General features: G+C 40.0%; 2 protein-coding genes across 3 annotated transcripts in view; one reads left to right on the forward strand and one right to left on the reverse strand.

Moving 5' to 3' along the window:
• The window catches only part of LOC101864326 (protein lin-37 homolog), a 27,814-nt gene extending 27,446 nt beyond the window's left edge, over positions 1-368 (reverse strand). The window contains exon 1 of the mRNA XM_005107445.3: positions 148-368. Within this exon, the coding sequence (XP_005107502.1) occupies positions 148-169 (22 nt within the window). The 5' untranslated portion in view covers positions 170-368. The remainder of the gene's footprint in view (positions 1-147) is intronic.
• Positions 369-388: 20 nt separating this feature from the next.
• LOC101864548 lies at positions 389-24,630 on the forward strand. Of its 2 annotated transcripts, none has more exons than XM_005107446.3 (13): positions 389-743; positions 4,224-5,044; positions 5,494-5,565; positions 7,065-7,159; positions 7,758-7,785; positions 8,250-9,075; positions 10,132-10,324; positions 10,966-12,185; positions 14,600-14,651; positions 16,505-16,591; positions 17,228-17,442; positions 18,204-19,016; positions 21,258-24,630. In XM_005107446.3, the coding sequence occupies exons 2-13, from the start codon at positions 4,276-4,278 to the stop codon at positions 23,800-23,802; spliced, it is 6,915 nt and encodes a 2,304-aa protein (XP_005107503.1). In that variant the 5' UTR covers positions 389-743; positions 4,224-4,275; the 3' UTR covers positions 23,803-24,630. The 2 variants fall into 2 exon arrangements, with proteins under 2 accessions (XP_005107503.1, XP_012943024.1); XM_013087570.2 differs by having other exon boundaries at positions 389-730.
• The last annotated feature ends 768 nt before the right edge of the window (positions 24,631-25,398 follow it).

The following is a 25,398-nucleotide window of genomic DNA, read 5'->3' on the forward strand; positions in this document are numbered from 1 at the left end:
TGAGGCAGGACAGGAAGCCGGATTCACGAGTCACAGGAAGTCGGAAGTGATGTCATGCTGGACAAGAATCAGAGTCCGAATAACATTTTTTCATATTCGGACTCGAGTCCGAATAATCACTTCGGCTTCGGTCCTAAAATAACAAACCTTGTTTTCCCTTGGAGGCCATTCGTTAAAAGTAATTGGGAAGTAATAAGAGATGAACGGGCAACGGCTGAGTCACGTCAGGTGGAAAAACAAAGCAAAGAAGATAAGGTTAGAAGAAAGTTGCAACGGCGCAGCAACGCCTGTGATCCTCTGTCTAGGCCTATGGTCAAGTAGAACCGCCGGCTTACCGCCGCTTGTTTGGGTAGATGAAGGAAGAGGAAGAACTTGAACTTGAGGAAGGCGAAAAAAGGTGGATCGGAAGTACCTTGTAATAATAACTGATTTTAAGATATTGTCATAGGCTATTGGGCTAAAATAATGTGGTTATATTTTTATGTACCAAAAATAAATGTTCTTTTTCAAAATTTATTGATTGAATATTACTGAAAGATTTTAACAAATCCTAACCAGTATTCACAAGCGAAATAAACAAGAGAGATAACTCCCAAATTAAAAACGGTAGAAAGTCTGGTTCTCGTTAACTCAACTTGTAAACGATGTTCAGTGAAGGCCACATACTACCCTTGTATGTTTGCGCAGACACAGAACTTTGCTTGCTTAGCTAAGGCTGCTTGAGTAACAGGTATTGTAACAAGGTAACAGTGATAAGAATTTCCGTTACTACACCAGGTTTTTTAATACTATAGCGTCTGCTGCTTTTTGCTTTCAGAAGTTCAAAGATGAGATTGAGAGATTATTGCCCGCCTTCTTGCCTTCAGTCTTTAACAGCCGGAAGCCGTTGTAGCGATGTGAAAGAATGTGTGAAACTAAATCAGATCTAGATATCTAGATCTAGATTCTACCTGGTGCTAAAAAAGAATCTTCAAGAAAACCTGCAGTAAGGTTTCTGTTTTGATTACAGCCCTTTATAGGCTCTGATTCTGCATTATTTTTTGTAGTTCAGGGTACACTGTGGAGGATACAAAGACTGGTTAAAAACAAGCCACATTGCCATTATTTTGGTAGTTTGGCACCATAAATTGTCTCCCCTTCAGCAACTAAAATGGCTGCCATCAGGTGATGAAACAAATTTAACTGTGAAGCTCATGGCAAAATAAGTTTGGAAAATTCATGTCGGTCAAATTATGAATGAGTATGAGAATGTTTACCTTCTTGAGTTTTCAGTTCCTATCAAAATCTACAGTTAATGGTTCGTACCGATAGCTCTACAAGTATCGGGAGTCGGACTGAGGTCAGTTTACTGTTTCCCAAGTCGTGTTTGACTTTGACTAGACTCTAGATCTTGATCTAAATCTAGATCATTTGTTCCTGTAACTACGATGTTCCTCAAAAGCTTATTTATAATTTAATAATTGTAGGCGACCAGATCGTCATTTTATATAAATTTCTTTTGAATGAATAATGAAACTCAAATGAGATAAATCAGTGGTAATGGTATCTTTTCCAACATTGCCTTAGGCCTAAATCTTACACTCTTTTTTTTCTGGAAGTGGCTATCCTCAACCGGGGTGAGAATAAAAGCGATTGCCAGCGATGGCTATTCTCACCCGATGGGAAATAAGATCTGTTTTTCCTAATTTCGGAATACTGTCTATCGATGTTGATGATCAAATAGACAAAAACAAAGAAAAAATGACGTTATAAATCGACAGTAAGTTGAGTAAGCTAATTTGGTCGTCTACAAAGATGCTTTGGCTATTTTACTTTTCGAATCGAGCCGAACTACGCGGGTCGCCATTTTGTTTTGCCCGGAAGTTCTCGCAAGATCTACTCCTTCTCTCTCTCTCTCTCTCTCTCTCTCTCTCTCTCTCTCTCTCTCTCTGTTTCTTTCTGAATACTGTCTATCGCCGTATGATGCCGTATCGGTGTGGGCGATCAAATTGACAAAAATAAAGAGAAAAGGTGACGCTATAAATCAAAAGTAAGCTAATTTGGTCGTCTACAAAGATGCTATGGCTATTTCACTTTTCGAATCGAGCAGAACTTCGCGGGTCGCCATATTGTTTTGCTCCGAAGTTCTCGTAAGATCTACTCCTCTCTCTCTCTCTCTCTCTCTCTCTCTCTGTGTCTCTTTCTGAATATTGTCTATCGGTGTGGACGATCTAATTGACAAAAATAAAGATAAAAAGATGATGTTAAAACCCAAAAGTAAGATGCTACGGCTATTTAACTTTTCGAATCGAGCCGAACTACGCGGGTCGCCATTTTGTTTTGCCCGGAAGTTCTCGTGCTACTTCTCTTTCTCTCTTTCTCTCTCTCTCTCTTTCTCTCTCTCTCTCTCTCTCTTTCTCTCTCCCTGCCCTCAGACAAAATTGCACGCAAGAACGCTGGAACGTTTGCTCATGGCACAGAATTCTATTAAAAGAATTCTGTGGTTCACGGTTGATGCTACACTGGTGAAGGTGAAGGCACACCGGGTGAGAATAGCAAAAAGCTTTTTTTCCCGTTTCAATCTGGATGAAAATCTTCCATCTGTTCTGAGAATAGTAGATCAAGGATCCATACTATAGGACAGTTCGTCAAGTCAGATCTCTTCAGCAATGTAAACTCTTCTTTTGCAGCACATCTTTCCCAGAACACTGTGATGTTAATTCCAATCGCCTGCTAACTGCGTGTAGGTCTGGAAATCAGCCTGCACCAAGGCATAATTTTTTAATTGTTTTCTAGGTCTAGGTATAGTTTATGGGAATACCAATGGACAAAAATGAATTTTAAAATTGGCAACCAATCCGATTGGACACACTTTCAGGAAGTCAAGTAGCTGCACTTATACAAGGAAAGTGTTAGATTGGAACCCACATGGTAAAAGATAAAGGGGAAGACCACGTGGGACCTAGAGAAAAGTTACGGAAATGGATTACAGAAAAGTTGGAAAACATCAAGCGACTAGCCCAGTATAGAGAAAGGTGGAAAGTGCATGTTCGTGGCCTTTATCCTGCTCCAGGATGAGAAAGGCAATAATGAACCAATCCGAAGAAAGGCCAAACTTACAACTTGCAAGCGTAAGATGCCAACAGATTTCTGGAACCAGAGAAATTACAGTGTTTGTGTGATTTTCTTCCGGTTTTTTTAAATTCAGAGGAGCCACTGTTTTTGTCGTCAGTCAGGCAGGCGCTCCTCACATCTTCTTTTTGCTGTAAAATTTCAGATCCGTGTTTGTAGTATATTTTACGTTCCAGCTTAAAATTACCGCCCATCAAGCAATATTCATTACCACTGACAATGTACACAATCTCATGTAGATAGAATCGGCAGATGTATCAATGATATTAGTCTTTATTAAAAAATGGATGCTCAAGGACAAATTAAAATTAAATGAGGAAAAGACAAAAATATTATTTATTCGTAGTTGTGCTTGCAATGAAATCGACAATATCAGTATAAACATCAATGACCATGAAATATCACCCCAAACTAAAATTTAAATTTAAAAATTTAGGTGTAGTGCTCAATCAAGAATGTCAATGAAATCCAATGTATCCAATCTTTGTAAAGATCTATATCTCGAACTGAAGAAAATAGGGAGCATTAGAAAATATCTTGGGTGCATATATTATACCTCTGCGCAGCATTACTCTTGTCTTCAATTCTAAATAACATGAAAAATACTCTTTAGTCCTTTTCTTGAGGCATTTGGGATGAATATATGTACTTTTAATCTTATTGTGCAGCTTGACATATCTACTGGGGCTGCTGTTGGCTTGGGGTTTCCGAAAGAGCAGCTCCCCTTGCACCATCACTGAGATTGGTGTAGGGTCTTCGTGTGAAAGTAAAACAGTTGAACCAAGTAACAGTCTTATAAGTTAAGATGAGGAATAGCAGCCTATGCCTTAAGTTCATTCTGTAAATTATTTGGACTTGAAAATATTTCTATACTGATGTAAACCTTCTTAATTTAAAAAAAATTGGTAGTCTTTTCTGTGCTTCTTCAGCATACAGTTCTTTTCCATACAATCTTGTACTTGTAGTTTAAGTTGTATTATATTCATTGCTTCTGCAGGATATATTCACAGTTACTCCAACGGTTGCAAACATTTATAAGGACTGTGTCACCGCCCAAACGTATGCTCAGAAAATACTGTATTTTTATTAAAGTTTCTTTCATCTTTTTCCAGGTCCAGTCTACTATAATTTTTAGAGAGGATTTTGAACTGACTTTGATATGAAATGGAAGAAGACACTGATGGGGAGGTTTCAGCTCAATCACCAGGAATGGACAGTGCTGCAGCCCAAACCTTGGGTGAGGTTGGCTCTTCTAATGCTGTCAGTATAGAAGAGTCGGATCAAATCAAGGACTCTGATGGGACTAAGGAGACAACAACCAATGTGTTGGGTGCAGATGAAGTCACAAGGAATGAGCTCACGGTTAAGTCAACAGCTAATGAGCTTTGCTATGAAGAGAAAAACTCCCCAACCTCGAATGAAACGGAAAGCGAAAGTGTTGACCCTAAAAACCTAGAAAACAGTACTGGATCTCTTTTGTCCATTAGTGTGGAGACTGTTGTCAGTAAGAGTATTACCAATGATGGAAAACAAACTGATGATGCAGATCGTATTAATAGAATTTCAACATGCGAGGAGGTCACGGATGTGGATGACAGAGAACAAGGCCAGCTGATAATAGATTCTCCACCACTGTCTGCAGGAGAGGGAAGTAATGCCACTGACAAACATTCAGAGTCCTCGTCTGGTGGACAAAGTAACCACACTGTCTCCACAAGTGAATCTTCTTCTGCAAGAGGGAGTAGGAATGGCACTGAATCCCACTGTCCATCTGCATGTGCCAATGATAGTAATGAAGCTGTCGCCAAGTCTCAACAGGACTCCATAGCAACGGCCAATAATGCTGGGACTCCTTCCAATAATAATGCATCTCCAGCCACAGCTGCACAAAGAATATCACCTAGCCCTTCTACTCCAGCAAGGAAAAGAAGAGGTGAGCTGGCGTGTGGGGGCAGGGTTGTATCTGTGCTAAAGATACTTTTAACGTTTGGTATATTTATTCTTTTTCTGTTTAATCGAAATTGTCCATATCAGCTACCCATTGTTGAGGAGAAAAGTGGTTGTCTAAGAAAGGTGGATGTCTTAGGCAGTGCTGTTTTAATGTTTAAAAAAGCACAAGGGGGGAGTGAGATGTGGTCATTCGTACGTGTAATTGTCTTGGACAGGTGGCTTTAACTTTAAGAGCAGGTTAACTTGTGTTGAAACTAATAATCAGATATTTTATAGTATTTTATAACTGTTCTCTCTCTCTCTCTCTCTCTCTCTCTTTCTCTCTCTCTCTCTCTCTCTCTCTCTCTCTCTCTCTCTCCCTCTCTCTCTCTCTCTCTCAATATCTCTCTCCCTGGCTTACCAAATAATTATTTCATTATCCTTTCTCTTCAGGTACAAGGGCTGCTCAAGATGCTATGCTGTTGCCAGAGGATTTAGAACATTTGCGGAAGCCATTTAAATATGGTAAGTGTCATTGTGTCTGATTGGTTTGCAGTGGATCATAGTTCTGAGAACTTTTTTTTTTTTTGGCCATTGCATTGATTTTGTCAAAAAAGTGCTTTATCTATGGCAATCAAGGGCAACACAGTCCAGGATTTCTATACTTTTTAAAAATGTGTGACCTTGTCTGTACATACAATTGTTTTTCTCTCCAGCCAAAGTCACTTAACTGTTTATATCCGAGTTGGGTAAAGCCACTATGCCGGGGGCCTATTTTGGTTCAAAATCTAAATTTGACATTTACATAATTTGATAATTCTGTCAAAGCAAGTGAACCTATTTCGATAGTTCTTCATCTTATGACTGAAATTCCGGTGAAAGACTTGTTTTTGGCAATTGCCAAAAAGTAATTTTATGTCGAAGTCATCGTAAAAGAATGCACCTAAGCCACTGCCAGCGGCTCACCGGCACAGGTTTCCGACAGGGAGCGGTTGGGAGCAGCTTGCTGGAGATAAGGAGTTAAAACAGCCCCATGATGTTATAATTCTGAGGATCGAAGTTTCGGCCATACTCTGATTCAGAGTCCTGAAATTTAATCTGGAAATTGGTGTCCTGTAGCCACAACCTCCCATAAAAGCATAGATCTAGTTCTATTTTTAAACATGTTGATAAACTGATTGCAAAATGGATCCCCTGTTTAAATTGCTTTGTATGTTTAAACCTTTTAGTAGATAAAGTGGCACTAGAAGACGTTGAATCCTTCTGCTATCTTGGGAGTATAATTGGCAGAGAGAGGGGAACAGGTGCTGAAATAAAGTCCTGCATTGGAAAAGCTCAGGCTGCTTTCATTCACCACCAGACTTCAGTTTTGGAAAGTTGATACAGGAGAGCTTTATGATTTCTTTTGCTCTTGGATTTAAGGACAGTAGTAATAATGTGGTCTTTGTGGTAGAAAGAAGCTTATATTATATTACGCTGCCTTAGAGCACTTTTGGTACTCTGGTGTGTATTCATGTTTTAAGTTTTTCAAATACAAGATGTGTGTGACTTTTCACCTATATATGTGTTGAGAGAGGAGAAGAATGTCATGTTGGTGGTCAAATCTTCCATCTATTCTGTTTAGTAGGTTTATTAACTCAGTCAAAACCAATCCTTTTGATGTAACTCAATTCTAACGATGTTATCAGGATATTTTTAATAGTACCAGTCCCTAAATCATAGATACCTCAGGAGTGCCAAGTTTTGATAGAGAAAAAAATAGCAATTTTACCCTGTTGTACAAAGAAGGCTCATCAAAACTTTATTTCAGCTTGGAATTGTCTCCAATTTTGGAATCAAACTGAAAAATAAATGTTTTATGCAGTGGACGTTTTGAAACCCAGCAAGTTAATGAAATGCAACATGATTTTTTTATGACTGTCAAAGTTGGCACTGGTCTGCTAATTTATTGTCAAAAATGGCACTGAAAAGGTTAATGTTCATGCTCATGGACTTATTTGTGTTAAATGTGTTTTGAACTTCAGGTTGGAAGAGAGAATTGGTGTACAGAAATGCCACTGACAGCGGAGGGAACAGAATGTGCGATGTCTACTACTTTCCTCCAAAAGGCAGAAAATTGGTATGGCAAAGTCTTGTCTCAGTTTGTTTAAATACTTGCAAGACTTGCACAGTGCAGAAATATCTTCTCTCTGTAAATGCAGTTGTCTTTATAGATTTTGGGAGAGTGCCACCATTAAAGTGCACTGTTTTGGCATTATTGTGTCATGTCTTGCTTTTGTTGTAAATACAAAGCATAGTTTAAGAGGGAGAGATTTCATAGATTCATGCCTCAGTTCTCTGTGTACATGGCAGAAACCTTTTTTAAGTAAAGACTACTTTTACTTTTTGTATTATTATTTTCTCTTGTTGTTATCGGAATAGAAGACAGAGTTACTAATGTGTCATTGTCCCTGGGGTCTTTGTTTTGATTTATACATGCCAGCTTTGTGTGTAGAAATGTAAACAGGTATAATTCTCAATATATTTGGAGTACTGTCCTGATTTACTCTGTGTGTTGTCATGAATATAGGCAGTATTTGTGAAGTGCTTTGTTTTATATTCAAGTTGTAGCTTATTTTGGGGGGTTTAGTTTGTTTAGGAATGTATAGTTTTTTCACTTGTTTTGGGGGGGGGAGTTTTAGATTAGCAATTGATTTACCATGTGCTCTCTTTTTCAGAGATCTATGGTGGAAATTGGAACATTCCGTGAGTAATTTATACTTTCATCTCTTTATTGTCATAGCTCTCATCTTAAACTCATGACTTTTTAAGGGATTTAGTGAAACAAGGCATCATCAATGACGTGTGGACTGTTTTCTAAAACATTATTCAAAGTCATTCATCAACTCTTTGGTCTTAAAACTACTAAAGGAAAAATCTCACTGCTGACCTGTGCCTTGGGTTGCGTTCTTGATAGAGATGAAAATTGGAGAATACAAGCTGAGTTTTCAAGTTAGGTATCAAAAGTAATCTTCTCAAATGATTATACTCCGTTGTATTGACATGTACAAATGAATAATGTTCCCCTATTAATGTCTGCTTGAATTATTGTCTTGATTTAGTGTGCTGTTGAGAAGCTTGTTCTCAAGAACACCGTTATGTCTAAAATGTATGTGTACAAAATCTTATTACGAGAAAATTATAAAAGTTAATTGATTTTCTTTTCCCAGTGAGTAAAGACAAGGACAGCCCAGTCAATCTGACCAATTTTACGTTCAGAAAACTGGTTATGTTTGGGCCTCCAGATGAGGTTGTCCGGTCAGCAGGACAACCTAAAAATAGACCTGTCGAAGGTGCCGTGAAGAAGACACCAGCTCCGTCCAAGCCGCCAAGCATGCTTAAGAAGGCTTTGCTGCAGAGAATGCCTGTATCTCAAGTAAAAACTCCTGCGGGAATTAAGATTACTCCTACTGGGATTAGACATGGCCGGATTATTAGCAAACACGTGAAAACACCCGTCAGTGCGGCCAGAGATGCTGTAAAGGCTGCCATGAGAAATATGGTGCTGGCTCGGTCTAATTCAAATTCTGAAGGTGAAGCGGTAATGATTAGTTCCACCACAAGCACATCAGGTGATAGTACTACTGTCACAACAGGCCTACAGAACGTGATCATTTCTGCTCGTCCCAGCGGCGGTCATGTCAGGGTGCTTTCTGGGAGACCCAGAATCCGGCACCGGTCTCCTAACTGGGAGCCGTCAGACAGCTCGGCGTACTCAGATTCTGACGAGGGGGGCAATAAGGCTTCCGAGCACCGAGACGTGGAGATTATCAAAGAGGGCGTTTCTGCCGGCGACCCAACTCAGAATGATGAAGAGGATGATGTGAGCAGGGTTCTGGGTACTCCTTCTGCTCTCATTTCCTCAATTGTCAACCCACAACCTCAGAAACGCCCCCCAAGCACTGATAGTACTTCCCTTGCTTCTCAGGTGTCTGGAGCAGGGAAGATTAGGATTATCTCTGCAAGGAATCCGAGTGTTGTCAGTCCAGTCACAAGGTATTTTTACTGCTTTATTTTTTGCTTCTGTTTTCCTAGTTTCTTGGGCATGCGACAAATGTTTTGGGGTTGTTGTTTTATTTGGGGGGGGGGGGGGGGGGGGGGTTCTAGACAAATGTTATTGGGGGTTTTTTTTCTAGAACTTTGACATTTTACTGAAACTGGCATCATGTGAGCATGGAGAGGAAGGTTGCCTTTGTGACAAAATGCTCTTCTCCTGCACCTTACAGTTTAATTTTCTAAATATGTTTCTGATAGATGTTTTACTTCTATTGTGGTTGTCATTTATATGATTTCTATGTCATTATTTCAGCCCATCTCCCCATGTCCTGCCAGTGGCAAATGTGGTTGTTGGGTGCCCTCATGTGGTCAGCTTCTTGTAATTCTTTTCAGCATCACTCTTGTCTTAATCAGTAAATATAGCGTCATGTAGTCATTACTGTGCCAACTCATCATAAGCCACATTCTAACTCGGCTTTACAATGAAAGTACAGTTTCTGTGAGCACCATCGCCCATCTTCCCCACTTAACCTCCCAATGGAATGGCCATACATTGTCCATGACAACTACTCCCCACCCCCTTGTGACAATGACAGAAGCAGAACTGCAGTGGTAGGGCAGTAACAATGATGGGAGATCGTCGGATTCATGGTTGTGTGAGATTTCACAGAATGTTGTTCATTCTGTCCTGTAGACATTATCGCAGGGTTGGTCATTGCTGTACTATTCAAGCTAAGAAAACTCACAAAGCTCATGTGATCAGAATCTGTGGTGTAATGGTTAGGATTTTCACCTCATAATGCTCAGAAGATATGGGTTTGATTCCTATAGACTGAGAAAATGTTTTGTCAAGTATCTCCATCTTTATGCTGGGGTGTAGAATCCCACATCGACATGGCTTGCTTTAACAGATGGATTCAAAGTAGCTTGCCTCCTGTACAATCTAACACTAATTTGTGTCAATGGTTGTGTAAAACATTAACATTTGCAATTTATGAATTACATGACATAACAAATGATATTTTACTGTCTTACTTTTCTCCTCATTCCTCAAAGTATTCAGGGAACGCGGGTGATGTTTGTGAATGAGGAAGGCAAAAGGGTCGGTCGCAGAACATGCAGCGTAACTTGTCGACTCATGCCCGGTGTGAAGCCATCATTGGAGTGTCACTCATGCCACACTTTGTTCCACCACAAATGTGTGGGGATGTACAACTCCTCTTGGATGAAAGACAACTTTGTCTGCGCCGTGAGTCTCAGTGGTCTTTTTTTTTTTCCTTAGATATAATGTGTGAATGTCTTGGGTTTTTATTTGCCTCTATCTTTTACTGATTTTAGAGCTGCTGCATGGTTTCTGTATGGGTAGTTGGTGGACTACTTTTCTGGGTTCCATGTTGCTATTGTCCTTGTCTGTTCCCTGTGGAAATTTGGTTGTTGACTGTGTTAGAAAATATGTTATACTTTTTCACAAAACAGTTTCCTAAGATCCTGTATGATATATCACATTTATCCTCATTTGTCCTCAAAGCAGTTTTTGACTGCTGTATTACTGGGCCAAATTATGTTTCTCTGTGTCATCTTAGATAACCATCTGTGACTTTGTATGGTGCAAAAAATTGCATCACAGCACAAATCAAAACACTAAAATAGCGAATCGTTGATGGGCATTCTGTTGTGGTCTGCACCTTGTTCTTTCAGTCTTCCTTTCATGTATGTGTTCTTAAAAGAATGTTGCTTTTTTTTTTATTTACCCTGTGTAAACTTTAGCATCTTCTGTAAAAAATCATTTAGCTTGTGTGTTGGTTTCTTTTATCTTTCTAGCAGAGCCACAATGGGCTAATTTTTTTTCCTATAATTGTGATGATGACATGCTATTAATGTCTTCCTCAGACCTGTAAATTAGTATCAAACACCGTGCTGCACATAAGACCGCCTGGTCCAACTGTAGTGACCAGTGCGTTGCGGTCACTCCTCACCCCATCAGGTCAACCTCTGCCATCTTCATACAGGCCCGAGAGCCAGGCTGCTGTTCCAAGTGTTGACAGCCTGAATGCTACCTCTCCAGCTTGCCCTATTCTCCTCACAATACCTCCTCCTCCTCCCCTGGCATCCCGGCCTCAGTTCCTTAAGACAAACGTCCAAAACATTTCTCATCGTGCACCTGCTCTACCCTTCCTGTTACCCAAGGGGCAGCCGGTGATGCCCCCACCACCACCACTATTAGTGGCTTCCCCTGGTCTTATTGCCCAACCACACCCCAGTGCTCTCACTGGACACATTCCCGTTGTTAGCCTGCCTCCAGCCCTCAAACCCTCCCCTTCCATTCGCCCCCCTCTGAGGTTTAGGCCCTTCCAAGGACAAAGTGTGCAAATCAATTCAGCAGGTAAAACACATGTTGAACATTCTGAAACTGTCAAAGTGGATGGTACCAAAGATGGTGAGGATACATCTCCTGCCCCTGTGACAACTGTGAGAGTGTCTTCGCCCTCTGTGTCAATGGATGACTCTTTACCTGTTTCCTTCAGAGCCCAGGGTATGGAAGAAAGTGATTCTGACTCATCTGAAGATATTTCACCCCCTGCAGGCAACATTCCAATAGTCAGGACTCAGAAGATTGTGAAAACTGGTGTAATAGCCAAGCTGACTACAACTACAGTTGTGACACCATCTGAGAGTGGACACGGCACTAACTCAATCTCCTCCAGCTCCGGGATGGTCTGTGAAGCATCTGCAGATGTGAGCACGTCCCAGTGTACCACATTGCATCTGCTCACACTTCCAAAGTCCGTTGCCTCAAATGTGGACCTCAGTCAGACCTTGAAACTCTCCATCAATGATGCAGACCTTTTTGTGTCACCCGAGCGTATTATTTCAGAGAAGGAACATGTCAAACTGCTTCTTCCACCCGGTGCTGCGCCTGTGCTCGCTGACAAAACCTCTCACTTTGGCGTGTTTGTCAGTAATGTGCCACCACCAGTGGACTCAACTGCTCCCTGTCACCTTCCAAGACAAACACCAACCCGATACCTGCAGTCCTTCAGAATGCTTCAGTCTAGTTACGAAATTATGATGAACATCTACAGTCATTTATCCACTGCTCAGCTTTTGAGGTAAGGGATCTGTTTTCACCTTTTAGCGTTGTGTGAGGATCGAAGGAAATAAAAAAATAGGCAAGGAAATTAAATCCTTTAGTAAATCGTAAGTTATAAAGTGCTTATCTGGATACAGAAATAGTACTTAATGAATACTCAGTGGTGAGATGAAAAAATGACTCGAGTTTTAGCCTTTCATAGTGAAAGCTTTCTGTATGATAAGTCTATGTTTTAGGTCTTACCAGGTTATCACTCCTACTATTCTGATATATTTTTGCTCAATGCCTGCATCCTCATGAGAGCTGTACTGGTTTACGTTCCCAAAGTGTCATGTCCTTCAATATAAACCAATATTTCCAGTGTTTAAAGCGGTCCGCTGGCTGCCAGACTCACCACTGTTAGATAGCTAGTTCAGGTCCCAGGCTTGGCATGACATTGCGTCCCTAGAAAAGACAGGTTACACAAATTTTACTCTTTGCCTCGACAGGAATGTGTAACCAGCTTAGTGACAAGTTTTGTCAATTTGCTTGTGTTTGAGCAACTGTAAAGTGGGCAGCTTGCACTGAATTCTTTCCAAGAATGTTATCAGGTCTGGTGGGGCAACATTGGAATGTGAAGGGTAGGCAGGGTTGGTGATTTTTTTGATTTTTTAAATAAAAATTTTAAAAATCGATTTTTAAAATTTAAATCAAGATTTTTTAAATTTAAATCGGATTTTTTTTTTTTTATTTAAAATGTCGACACAGTTTGGGATTTTTGGTTGCTAAAAGTATGTTCTTTTAGTGCAAAATGCATTGGTCTTTATTTTAACTAATGATTAATTTAAGCAACCGCAAAAGAAAGCCTTAATCTGCTATATATATGAGTATATATATATATATATATATATATCAGTGAATTATGGCTACAGACAAAAAATGAAGAAAATGTCAGTCTAAAAGGAAGGGGAGGGGGGGGGGTAATTGTGCATGGATAAACTTGCATTTTATTACAGTGTGTGTGTGTGTGTGCGCGCGCACTTGTGTTTGTCTAAAAAGAAAATGTAAAATTTCAATTATGAAAAAAAAAGTAAATTGAATACTGTATTATTTTACAGTAACAGGAGGGAAAGCAGACTTTTAAGCATGATTAAATTAGTCTACTAAACCTTATACTGTTTTATAAAACCAAGGAAAGGAATTCTGAATGTTTAAAGATGTAAAAACAGAATACATTTTTTTAAAGTGATTTAAATCACTGAGTTTTATTTTTAAAATCAAGTTGATTAAAAATTTTAAAAATCAACTGATTTAAATCAACCCAGCTCTGATTTCAATTATGGAAAAAAAAGTAAATTGAATACTGTATTATTTTACAATGAAAGGAGGGAAAGCAGACTTTTAAGCATGATTATATTAGTCTACTTAACCTTATATCTGTTTTATGAAACCAAGGACAGGAATTCTGAATGTTGAAATATGTAAAAACTGAATAAAAATAATTTTTTTTTTAAAGTGATTTAAATCACTGATTTTTATTTAAAAAATAAAGTTGATTTAAATTTAAAAAATCAACTGATTTAAATCAACCCAACCCTGAGGGTAGGCATAGGGCTAATTTCCAAGTAACGGTTTGTTTTTTATAAAGGTAGACCATATCATTTTTATATGAAAGTGCTCTAATGGACAACCTTCCAACCCTATTCTTTTTATACTACCAAGTGTCATCTCTGTATTTGACCGTGATTTTAAGTATTAATTAAGAATTTAAAACTTCAACATGTTTTGGGGGCTCTCGTGGCCTAGAGGTTAAGGTGTTGGCCTCTCATTCAAAGGTCCCGGGTTCGAATCCGGGTAGCGACCGAAAAATTTTCTTCTCTAAAATTGTCTCCTTTCACCTCCTTTCCTGCTCTCTAGCAATGTTCTGTTGTCTGCTTTCATTTCCACTTTCTGCCCCCACCCCCTCACCTCCTTTGCCCCCTCCTCTGGGCTCCTGACTCTTTCTGCAGCCTTTCTACTGCTACTCCTTGGCTCCTCCTTACTGCTGTCTTTCTGCCACACCCCTGATCTTCTGGTAGGAAAGATCTACACCTAGCCTTCTCGGACAAGGGCGAAAAATCTCGGAGGGCCCGTGTGCAAGTTGCGCACGTTAAAGATCCCTTGGTGGTCTAAAATCGATAAGAGTAGGCTTCGGCCGCCACCCGGGTAAAATTCAAAATTTCCTACCAACTGAAAATATTAGGAGTGTCCCGTGCGCTCACATGACCTATGCAGTTGCGAGCGCCTTAAAACACTATACAAAAACAAAAAACAAACAACATGTTTTTCATGATGACCTACTTTGCTGTATAGATAATTAGTGTCTGGCATTGTCATATTCTCTGCAGTCAGTGAAATAGAGATTGGTGTTTGTTTGTTTCTTTCCCTTCATTTTTTTCCTTTTTTTTTTTGCAGGGTGAGAATCGTATGCAAGTTGTGGAACACTATGGCCATGCAGCCATGTCTGGTATGTGCTTTGCTACTATCATTCCATGAATTCAATAAATGTTGTCACTGTCAGATTTGCTGTCTTATAAAAGATTGGCGAAATATAAGAAATAAGTCAAAAAAATATTGAGATTGAGTTGAAAATCAGGGAATACTGTAGCCTGGTAGAGAATCTCTTTGACCTTTTGTCTTATATATGCTGTATTTTTTCTTACAAAGGTAAACATCTCTCTGTCTCACCCGAAAAAAAATAAAATCAGCCTTTGCAAATATTTTGCTCTTCTTTTATATGACAGCAAAAATATGAGACGGAGCTTAAATTATGGTAAACGTTTTCATCAGCACCAGATCTTTTGTCTCTCTCTTTCTCTCTATCTGTGTCTCTCTTTTAATGTCAAGTATGTTTTAATACTGAGACATATATATATATATATTTATATATGTGAAACGTGCTGACAAAATGAGTTACTTCTCAGATTTTAGCCCGATGGAAATAGAAACATCAAATTTTTAGATTGAAGTTTTACAATTTATCAGTATGAAATGATAAAAGACATGTTAAACTTGAAGAGAATGACATTGGTTAAGAGTCTACTTATATGACCTTTGTGTTGATTTTTGGCTGATATCTCCATTCATGGATTGCGAGAAGTAACTCATTTTGTTAGCACGCCTCACATATATACATATATATATACAATCTAAGTTCCTGGGGGAAAGCTGCCATCTTCAATATGGTGCTGAGAGATTCTCAATACTAAGGACAACACATTCACAAAACATGCCTATCAATCAATTTAAACAGTGAAAGCACCCCCCGGGGCGGTGCCACTGATTGTAGTGTCTTTAGCCCATTCCCAAATTGGGGACATTTCTCGTTCAAGCATAGTAGAATTGTAAATAGGCTGACTCATGTCACGCTCATAACTGTGCCTGACCTACAACAAGGAACTGCTGCTTTTTCTTTCCTGGTCCCTACTATTGTTATTTTCCTCTACTTCTTTTGTATGTTGGTCACTCTCTTGTGACCTGCTATTTCCGGGGTGCCTTGATAGTCGAAGCAGACCTTGTGCTGTTGAAGCTAGAGAGGTGAGCAGTCAGAGTCTGATTCCCTGTAAAGACTTCTCTGTTGACACCCAACCCTTGGCGTTCATATGACTTTATACAGTTGCGAGCGCCGTAAAACCCTCTAATATTTTTTTTTAAAAACAGTGAAAGGTATTGATGCTCAGTTCAACTGTAAATACTCACATACCGTGTAACTATTGTCTGTCCCCGTCGTTTTATGTCAGAAAAATTCTGAAATTATGCGATTCTGTTAATTATAACAAAGAATGATAAAGGAAAATAATCAGAAATTTTAAAAAAAAAAGATCAAATTTTGCTAAATTATGCATGGTGCATAAAACCACGGGGACAGAACTATATTTTGCATGCTTTGTGGGAGGGAGAAGCAAAACCATAGGCTGCCTGTCTCCTGTGTATAGAGCAGCTCTATGTTGCTCCCTTTCTTCACATCACTTTCCTCTCTCTTTTTTCTCCTTATTACTTACATTTTCTTATTTACTTACTACTTACATTCCAACCCTTTTATTTCTGGTGTCATTGAATAGTATTTTTTATTCTGAACATATCTCTTATGCAGTTGCGAGCACCATAAAACCCCATACTAAACTAAACTGAACATATCTATATATACCTTACATAGAGGTTTTATCGAATTTAGATATTTTTTAATTAACAATTTGTGAGACCTCCTTTGAGGCCACAAAGCGGTCACAAATTATTTGCGTCCGGAGTCAAAATGATCTGCGGTCTGAATCAGTTATGGCTAAACATACTATCATTTACTGTTGCATATTCTCTCCACAGTGGAAAAGAGTTCGCCTGCAAAATGTTCTCATAACTGACTGGGAATCTGCTTGCAGATTTTTCATCAGAGCTGGAGTTAAAAAGCTTGTAAGTTTATTTGTTACCAATTATGTTCTCTCTCTCTCTCTCTCTCTCTCTCTCTCTCTCTCTCTCTCTCTCTCTCTTTCTCTCCTTCCCATGAATGTTTTGAAATAGTAACTGATGCTTGCTGAACAATTTTGTTTTGCTGGCAAGCCAGAGCAGCATGACTGAAAATATCACACAATAACATGCCACCACACATCATGGATGCCGTTATCCATGATATATCGTAGCTGATTTGGTCATACTTGTTTGTCATGCGAGGGTTTTTGTGAAAATTTAGCTCTTTGTTTTTGTTGTGGTTTTTTTTAATTCTACATGGTGGAGTTGCATATAATTTTAGTCCATGTGAGAGCAAACTAAACTAGAAAATGAATAAAAGCACAATTTTTCAGAAAAGTTTGGACAATTCTTCAGTAGTGCACTACTGTCTTTATAAACAAGCACTTCAGGGGTATAAGAATTGGTTAAATTTTTGGTAAACTACTTTTGATCAAGAAAAAATCCACAAAAGTCATGTAAATTCGAAGTGGGTCAGGCTCAAGATTGACTGAAGGATGGCTTTATCATGCTCCAGCTCATTAAAAAAAAAGAGTGCAACTTGTTCGGTATTTAATAATTTTTACTGGCTTATACTTTCAGAGTTTACAGGGCTTTAGTTTCCCGAATGGGGAATTTCCTGACCAGAGCAACAGCCCAACATGGGAAGCGATCAAAAGGAATTTGCCGCTGGTAAAGAACCTGGAAGAACTGCTCTTTGGTTGTGTCCCGCCGGAGGTTCTTCATTCAATGACAGAGAAGATGCCAAACCTTCTGAATATTAGTGCCGACTCGATCTGTGACACAAGCGTTTCTGGGTAATTAAGAATGGAATGGGGACCTCTTGTAATGTCTGTGCATCCTCATTTAGTTTCTGTGTTTCTTGTGTCATAATTTGGCAGGAGTGAAATTTAAATTAAATTTTTAGTTATTTATTTTTTAATCTTGCCGGAAATGTGGGAAGATCTGAACTTTTTAGTTTGATGAATGACGGGTCGTGTTTGAGCTAATGTGCATCCGTCTTTTCTTTCTAGGTCAGTTTTTGGTGGGCAGTATGGTGGGGTGTGCGCGTACTGCATAATTTCAGTGGTGCTTTTGTTATAGATTTTCCTTGCAAATATGACAGTCGTTGTCTGGACTTTTCACAGATTGTTTCTTACATTTTGTTATGTGCTTGCTAAACAGTAAGCTCTTGAAACTTGTAGACAAGTAGGGGCCAGGGTGAAGAATCAAGTGATCTGTGTCTGACAGCTACTTTTTTTTTGGCATGAAGCAGGCGGGTAACACGTCTATCCAGAAGCAGCCTGTTTTTGGACGTTTCTTTGTTTATATTCCATTTCTAGAAGCTTCGCATCTTGAGAAACATATCTCCTTTTGATTTTGGTGTCATCCAACAGAGGATCAACCAACAGAGAAAAACAAGGTTGTGGATTGGTTGAAGGTTTACTTATCTTATTTCTTACTGCCTTACTGGCTATAGTTTAAAGATTGTACTATTGTGATGAGTTGTATGCATGTAGTCTGGAAAATCAAGTTTACAGAGTAGCACAATATAACAATTTATGTCTTGGTTTTGCAGGGTTTACTCAGTGCCCAACACTGGCCAGGCTGTGGAGATGATGATGAAAGCAGTTCATGCCGTCGAGCATTGCGCCATGTCTTGTCGGACAGCAGCCATGTTGTTCAAAGTTTCTGAAACAGACCTGTTGCACATGGTGAAAAAAGAGGAGGTGCGACTCACGGAAGAGGAGGAGAAAACCCTGCTTCTTTACCTCATGCGCCTGAGCGGGATGGGTTTCTGTGTTTCCCTCAAACTGCTACGGATAGCGTGCAAAGAAATTTTGTCGCGACGCAACTCCACTGCTGTCCTTCCAGAGGTATCTTCGTCGTACACCTCAGAACTGTTTCAGCGCAGCCAGCACTTCTTTCATAACTCCTACTCTGCCGCCAGCTTGCATGCTCAGGTCAAGTCACATTTTGCCAAGCTGCAGGAGCTCTACAGAGACATGGACATATCGTTCAAGCCTGAGAACATGTTGTTTTTCTCCACCATAAACATCGAGATGCCAACCAGCGAGGGAGACAGCAGCTCCATGGTAACCGCCATGGCCACCATGACACGGTCAGACCTCAGCCTGCCCGTCATGCTAGTGTGGAGCGACCCGCACCATCCCCCCTCCGACTCGTCGAACCTGGTGATGGCGTCAGCTGAGGCCAGTCAGCCAACGCCCGCCCTCGTGTTCCGTTACTTGCAGCTGGTCATCAGCCGCATGAAGGAGCGGCCCCTGTTGCTAGTCTTCGGAGGCCACTCTCCGGCTCTGAGTGAGAAACTGGTCAGTTTCTGCGCCTCTGAGAATGTCACCTTTTACTGTGTTCCCCAAGACGCAGCCAGGTTAGTTGACTGTTTCTTTTTGCATGCACACATAGGCACACACACCTGGGCACACGCGCACGCGTACACATACAAACTCACACTCTTACACATACATACACACACGGACTCACACACTCACACACACACACATACGGACTCATGCACACACAGGGACTCACACACACATTCACACAGGGACTCGCTCACTCACACAGGGACTCACACACACATTCACACACACACACACACTCGCACACACTAATTTGAAGTCGGTCCTTGAGCAGAGCAAGACCTAGCTTAAAGGAAAAATGCTCAGCAGCCACTGGCAGTTGTGTCATTGAGATGGTATTGTGCAAGTTTACATGATTTACCTAACGTATTACCTGTTCGTTGTTTTCTAATTTTACACATCACATAGTAATACAGTAAAGGCCTTTTTCTTTTGTTTGTTTGTTTGTTATTTTTATCCTTTAGTATGTCTGATCATTAAGACACCCAAAGCATTTGTCCATCAGCATTTTACAGCCTGCTCTATACGCAGACTTTTTAGACATCTTGTATCTTCATATTTTTGTGTGTGTGATTGATCTTGTTCTTTTCTGTTTCTAGTCTGTTATCTCGCTTACTTGATGCTGACTTTTTTTCTATAGTATATCCTTTAAAAACTTGTTCTTTTGTAACTCGTGAAAGTTTTGAGTTTACTTGTGGAGAAGCCCAGCATATATAGGACCTGGTGAAAGTAGTAAAAAAGTGTTTGTAAGTGGGTGGTTAGTGGATGCTCCAGTGTAATTTTCTCCTTCCTTTCTATCAAACATCTATCGTCCTTATCTCCTACTTCTTTTTTACCCCCTCGGGCAGTGCTACTGACTGAAGTGTCTTCAGGCCATTCCCAAAGGGGGGACAGTAACCGTTAGTAACCTGTTCTTATGCACAGTAGAATTGTAAATGGGCTGATTCATCAATGTCATGTTCATATCTGTGCCTGAACTGCAACAGGGAAGGGCTGCTTTTTCTTTCCTAATCCTTACTATCGTCATTTTCCTCTACTTCTTTTGTATGTTTGTTACACTCTTGTGACCTGCTTTTTCCGAGGTGCCTTGATTGTCGAAGCAGACTTTGGGCTGTTGAAGCTAGAGAGGTGAGCAGAGTAAGTGTGATTCACTGTAAGGACTTCTCTGTTGACATCCACCCCTTGGCCCTCATATGACCTTATGCAGTTGCGAGCACCGAAAAACCTCTGCTAAAACCCCAAAAAAAACTTCTTTTTTTGTGTTTGTTTCTCTCTTGTAACACCTCTAATCTTCGGCACTTATATGACCTTATTGTGTTGCAAGTGCCGTAAAACACTTACTAAAACTAAAATAAAACTGACCTTATTGTGTAGCAAACTCTTGCTAAAACAAAAGAGCATTTGTAAGACATTATAGTGGGAGTGGTAGAAAGTGTCTGTGGCAAATTATATACTTTAAAACAAGTTTTTGAGAAGGAGGCTGCTGAACTGTACTTTTTCTTTGCTATTCCTCTACCTTTCAGTCCGTCGGTCTCACTTTTGCCCTTGCATTAAGTTACTCTTACTGTGTCAATATGCCTGCCGTGTCTTTCTGACTCAAAGAAGTGTATGCACTGATTACTAGTGCAGACAAGTGACAGGTCAGCTGTTGTGATGTCATTCTCGATGTTTTTAAGTTATATTACTGTCATTGTGACAGAGTACAGAATTAAGGGGGTATACATGTGAGCATGCTTCCTGATAAGCTTGCCTTTTCCCCAGCATTTTCAGCATTGATATATAGCTTGATAATGTGTGTGTAATTTTATTTTGGATCTTTTTGGGCTTTGAAGCAGACGATCTTGGTTCAAATCCCCAACAGGGCATTCTTGAACTTTGGTTGTTTAGGGAGTTTACAAGGATAGACACTCAATTCGGATGTCCCACCTTGTCAGTCACCTCTCAGTGTATGAAAGGGATGTTAAAACAATACCACACCAAACATATGTCAGCTTTAGTTAAGATTACAACAGATTCGGGTGGTAGGAGGGCACTACTGGTTATTCTTTCTTCTTTTCTTTCCCTTCTGTTGTTTCGTCGTCTCTGACTTTCCCTTCCTAAATGATTGTTATCATTTTGTGGTGATTCTCCTTACTCACGCAGGTGCCTACAGGTGTACCAGAGCTTGGCTGAAAAAAAAAATTGAAGTCGTTTTTACAAGATCTAAGATCATCTGACCTGAATGTGTTGTTCCTCTTGTCTGTTCTCAGATACGTGTTCCCACCACTGCTTGGAGGACCCCTGTTCCTTTTGAAAGAAGAGCTTGAGTCGGTGTCACTGACACTCACCCCAGAACGTTTTATATCTCGGCTGAAGCATCAGATGTGGTCGCCGGCCAGCGTGAGGAAATACAGCATCATGAGAGCCTTCACCGTCACTGGATTCTACCCGGTCAACCCGAAAGCATTGAAGAAATACCAAGAGGTTGGAAAACTGAGCGCGTCACGGGATGAAGACATGGACGATGAAGGGGAGAACGGGTCTGATGTTGATTCCATTCAGAGTGTCAGTAGCGGTTCAGTTCATTCTGACGCAGAGATGATTTCTGATCAGGAGGAACAGGATACGGCTAAGCAGGAGGACACTGAATCTTCAAAAGAGGGACCGCCAAGCGCAGCTTCAGCATTACCTGAAGAGTCAAACAAAGAGAGTCAACACTCGACTGTTGATTCTGAAAAGGAAAGGGATAGTGTTATTTCGGTTCCCTATGGAGAGCCATCAGGGAAAGAGAAAATTGACTCTTGTGTTGACAAAGACAGTGTAGTAGGCGAGATTCTTTCTGGTGGAGAGAAGACGGAAGGAGAAGTTCATTCGAAACAGGAAATGAGCAAAGTTGTGAATGAACTTAGTGAGGAGAGAAAAGAAGTTGTTGAAAAGCCTCCAGCAGCTGATTTATCTAGCGATGATGACCTGTCAGATGCAGGTATGGTTATTGATGAATCTGCAGATGAGAACGGCAACATTAGTGCCGAGTCGGAGGATGAAGATGAAAAGGAAGGCAGCAAGCATGGAGTGAAAAGTAATAAGGGTAAGTTAGTGGTTCAGATTTTCCGCCCCAACTTGCTACAGCGTAAGGGTCCAACAAAGACAATGGACAGTGCAATGATTGAAAGAGTAGAGAATACAATAAACTCTGTGGTTACTGCCAGCAGAGAAATGTATGATCTGAAGTCTGTGCTGAAAGTGAAAAGAAATGACCTTCAGAAAGTGGCTATCAAAGGGAATTCTGTTTCTGAGAAAGAACTAGACAGTTACTCCGCAACAATAAATGAAGTTGCCAAAGCAGAAGAGAGTGCAGAAGAGGCTAAAGAATTGTCCCATCAACATAACAGAAGATCCATGGAGGAGGAAGAAGCTGAAGAAGAGCTAGAGGAATCTGATGATGAAAGTCTAGAGAAAAGCATAGATGCAGAAATGGATGATAGTAATGATAAAGATGTGGGTGGTGATGGTAGTGTTCATACTGATGAGAATGATGAGGCTGAGGTCTCAGAGAAACCGGAGGAAAGTGAAGATGCACCTTCTGAGGATGAGGACTCTACTGAAAAGAGGAAAAGAAAGAAGAGGAAGAAGTCTCGGAAAAAGAAAAGAAAGTCCCATTCACAGAAGAGTGAGAGTGAGAAATATCAAAATGATACTGATGATATTGTTCATGAGAGTCCTGGTATTACCCATAGTGAAAAGAAAAAGAAGAAGAAGAAAAAGAAAAAGCGTTCAAAGAATGAGAAAAAGACTTCTGTTTCGGAAAATATTGATGCTGATGTGCCCACAGACTCTGTACCGCAGGACGCAACAGCACTAGATACACTTGCAGAAGTCTGTGATACTGTACCAGTTGAGCATAAAGAGGCTGAAGCTGATATGGAGGTAAAGGAGGATTTACTAGAAGAGCCAAAGATTCATCTTGTTGACCATGACTATGCGAGATTACCGGGGATGAGTTTTGTAAATGCAGCCGAAACCTCCTCTATAAAACTTAATGAAGATGGAGGCTGCTCAGAAGAAATACAAGGTGTGGAGACAAGGGACTCAACTCAGAAAGAGTATATGGGGACAGGGAGCGAAGAGGTTGAGAACTCACTTGTAGAAAAGGAAGAGTCAGAACAGCGACCTGTTGAAGATGTAAGTAATTCTGAAGATCATATAGAAAAGGAAAGTGGTGATGAGGACGACAATAAAGAGACGGAAGCTAGTTCAGTGGATAGCAGCAGCAGCAGCAGTAGTAGCTCTGACTCCAGCAGTGACAGCAGCCGCAGCAGCAGTGATGAAGCGTCGTCTCATAGTGATAATGACTCTGACGATGATTCAGGCAGTGAAAAAGAAGGCTCCAGCTCTCCTTCTGCTAAACGGGACAAAGGCGATGACCTGAAATCGGGGTCAGATGTCAAAAGGAGGGCCTCGGAGTCACCAGTTTCAGCAGAAGAGTCCTCTGATGAAGAAGAAAGTGACAGTGGAGAGGAGGTGGGGGAGGAGGAGGAGAGTGAAGAAGAGAAAGATGGAAGTTCTGATTCAAATGGAGGGAATGGGGAAGATGTTGCGGAGGAGGAGGATGATGAGGAGGGCGATGAAGACGATGATTCCAAGTGTCAGCTGTGTATGCGTACGAGTCCACCGCACTCCAAAGACATGATAATAGACTGGGTGGACTGTGATGGCAACTGTGGTCGCTGGTTCCATGTGATCTGTATTCTCAGGTCAAAAGCTAAAGCAAATCCAAAGCATTATGTGTGTCCTTCCTGCCGGTGTAAAAGATAACCGTCGTCAATGCTTCCTTTCCCCTACCCACCACTTTGGGGTTGGGGGTTGTTGTTTTGGGTTTTTTTTGGGGGGGGGTCGTTTTTTTTAATCTGTTTGACCCTTTGTGTGTGTGTGAGAGAGAGAGCGCATATGTATACTTCTGCTGTACAGCAGTCTCCACTTTGCATTTGGCCGGAGGGTGCCACTAGTAGTTCCTGTTTCTTTACTACTTTCCTCACCTCTGTTGACCTGTTTGTCAAATCTGTTCCAACACTAAAACATTAAATAACTAGTATTGTGATGTGATGCTCCCCTCTCATCTGCGCTTCTTGCTGTGTTGATGGTTGGCCTCTTCATTCCGTCAGTTTTACATATATATCTCCCCCTGCACTCTCTCTACTTACTGGCAGTACCAAAAGTAGCTAAGAGGAAATAAGATTTTTTTCCTTCTTGTAGCTGGGTTGAGGTCCTTACACTTTGCAATCGGAACTTCATCCTTGATATGTCCTACCCATTGCTGTTCTAAAATGAATTTGTTATGCATAAAACATAACATCAAAATTATAAACCAATTTGTTTTACCAAAAGATATTTTTATACAACTAGCTCACAGAAAGAAGTCTAGGATATATGAGAGCTTTTCCCAATAGGTGGGTACCTAAAATATAGCTCAGAGGGTTAATGATAGAGTTTTTAATATTTCGTTTTTACTTGAATTTTTCTATTCATGTTTCCTCCTACATAAACATGTATTAACAGACCTACAGATTGCGTGTGGTTGGCGGGTATTCTTGTGTGGTTTGCTCCTTTTTTCCTTTCAAACATCTATTGTCCTTATCTCCCCTCCTTCTATTTTGTGTTTGTTACTCCCTTGTAACACCTCTAATCTTCGGCACTTATAATGACCTTATTGTGTTGCAAGTTCCGTAAAACAATTACTAAAACTAAAAGACCTACAGATAGCATGCTAAGCTGTGTAACTGGCATTGCATAACATCAAGTCCAATTTTTTCGGACATAACTGTGATGACACGTTTTTTTACAATTTCAACGTACAAAATTATTTTAAGTTTTGTTATTGCTTTAATTTTCAAACTTAGCCATGAAGAGCATATAAAATGGTGAGGATCACAAGAAAAAAGAAATTCAGAATACCATTATGTTTGCATTTGTGTCATCATAGTTATGTCCGGAAGAAATGAAAAACTTTCCATTTTCATATCTTAAATTCTTTTACGAAAATTTGAGAAAACAACGATTTAGAAGATTCCATTTGATTCACAATGCATGTTAATGATGAAAGAATGCCACTTTATTCACATTTTATTATGAATCTCTGCAAAATACCAAATATCTTTCGAACATAACCATGATGACGCAAAATGAAAAATACCCCGAAAAGTAATTTATATAATTTATGGAACATAAAATTATTTTTATAGTTTTCTCATTGCTGTAATTTTCAAATCTAAGCCTGAAGAGCATATAAAATCACAGAAAAATTAATTATGAATGTCTTTGTGTTAGCATTATGTCATCATAGTTATGTCCGAAAGAAATGGACAACCTTCTATTTTCATATTTTAATTCATTTGTTGAAAATTTTGGCAAAAA

This window comes from Aplysia californica, unplaced genomic scaffold (genome assembly GCF_000002075.1).
Source record: "Aplysia californica isolate F4 #8 unplaced genomic scaffold, AplCal3.0 scaffold00604, whole genome shotgun sequence".
In the NCBI taxonomy this organism is placed as follows: domain Eukaryota; kingdom Metazoa; phylum Mollusca; class Gastropoda; order Aplysiida; family Aplysiidae; genus Aplysia; species Aplysia californica.

What these genes read in the sequence shown, in the direction of transcription:
- LOC101864548 (XM_005107446.3), top strand. Translation starts at nt 4,276, where the DNA reads ATGGAAGAAGACACTGATGGGGAGGTTTCAGCTCAATCACCAGGAATG. An exon ending in GGTGGAAATTGGAACATTCC is followed by an intron (nt 7,786 to 8,249) that starts GTGAGTAATTTA and finishes TTCTTTTCCCAG; the next exon opens with TGAGTAAAGACAAGGACAGC. An exon ending in GAGCTGGAGTTAAAAAGCTT is followed by an intron (nt 16,592 to 17,227) that starts GTAAGTTTATTT and finishes TTATACTTTCAG; the next exon opens with AGTTTACAGGGCTTTAGTTT.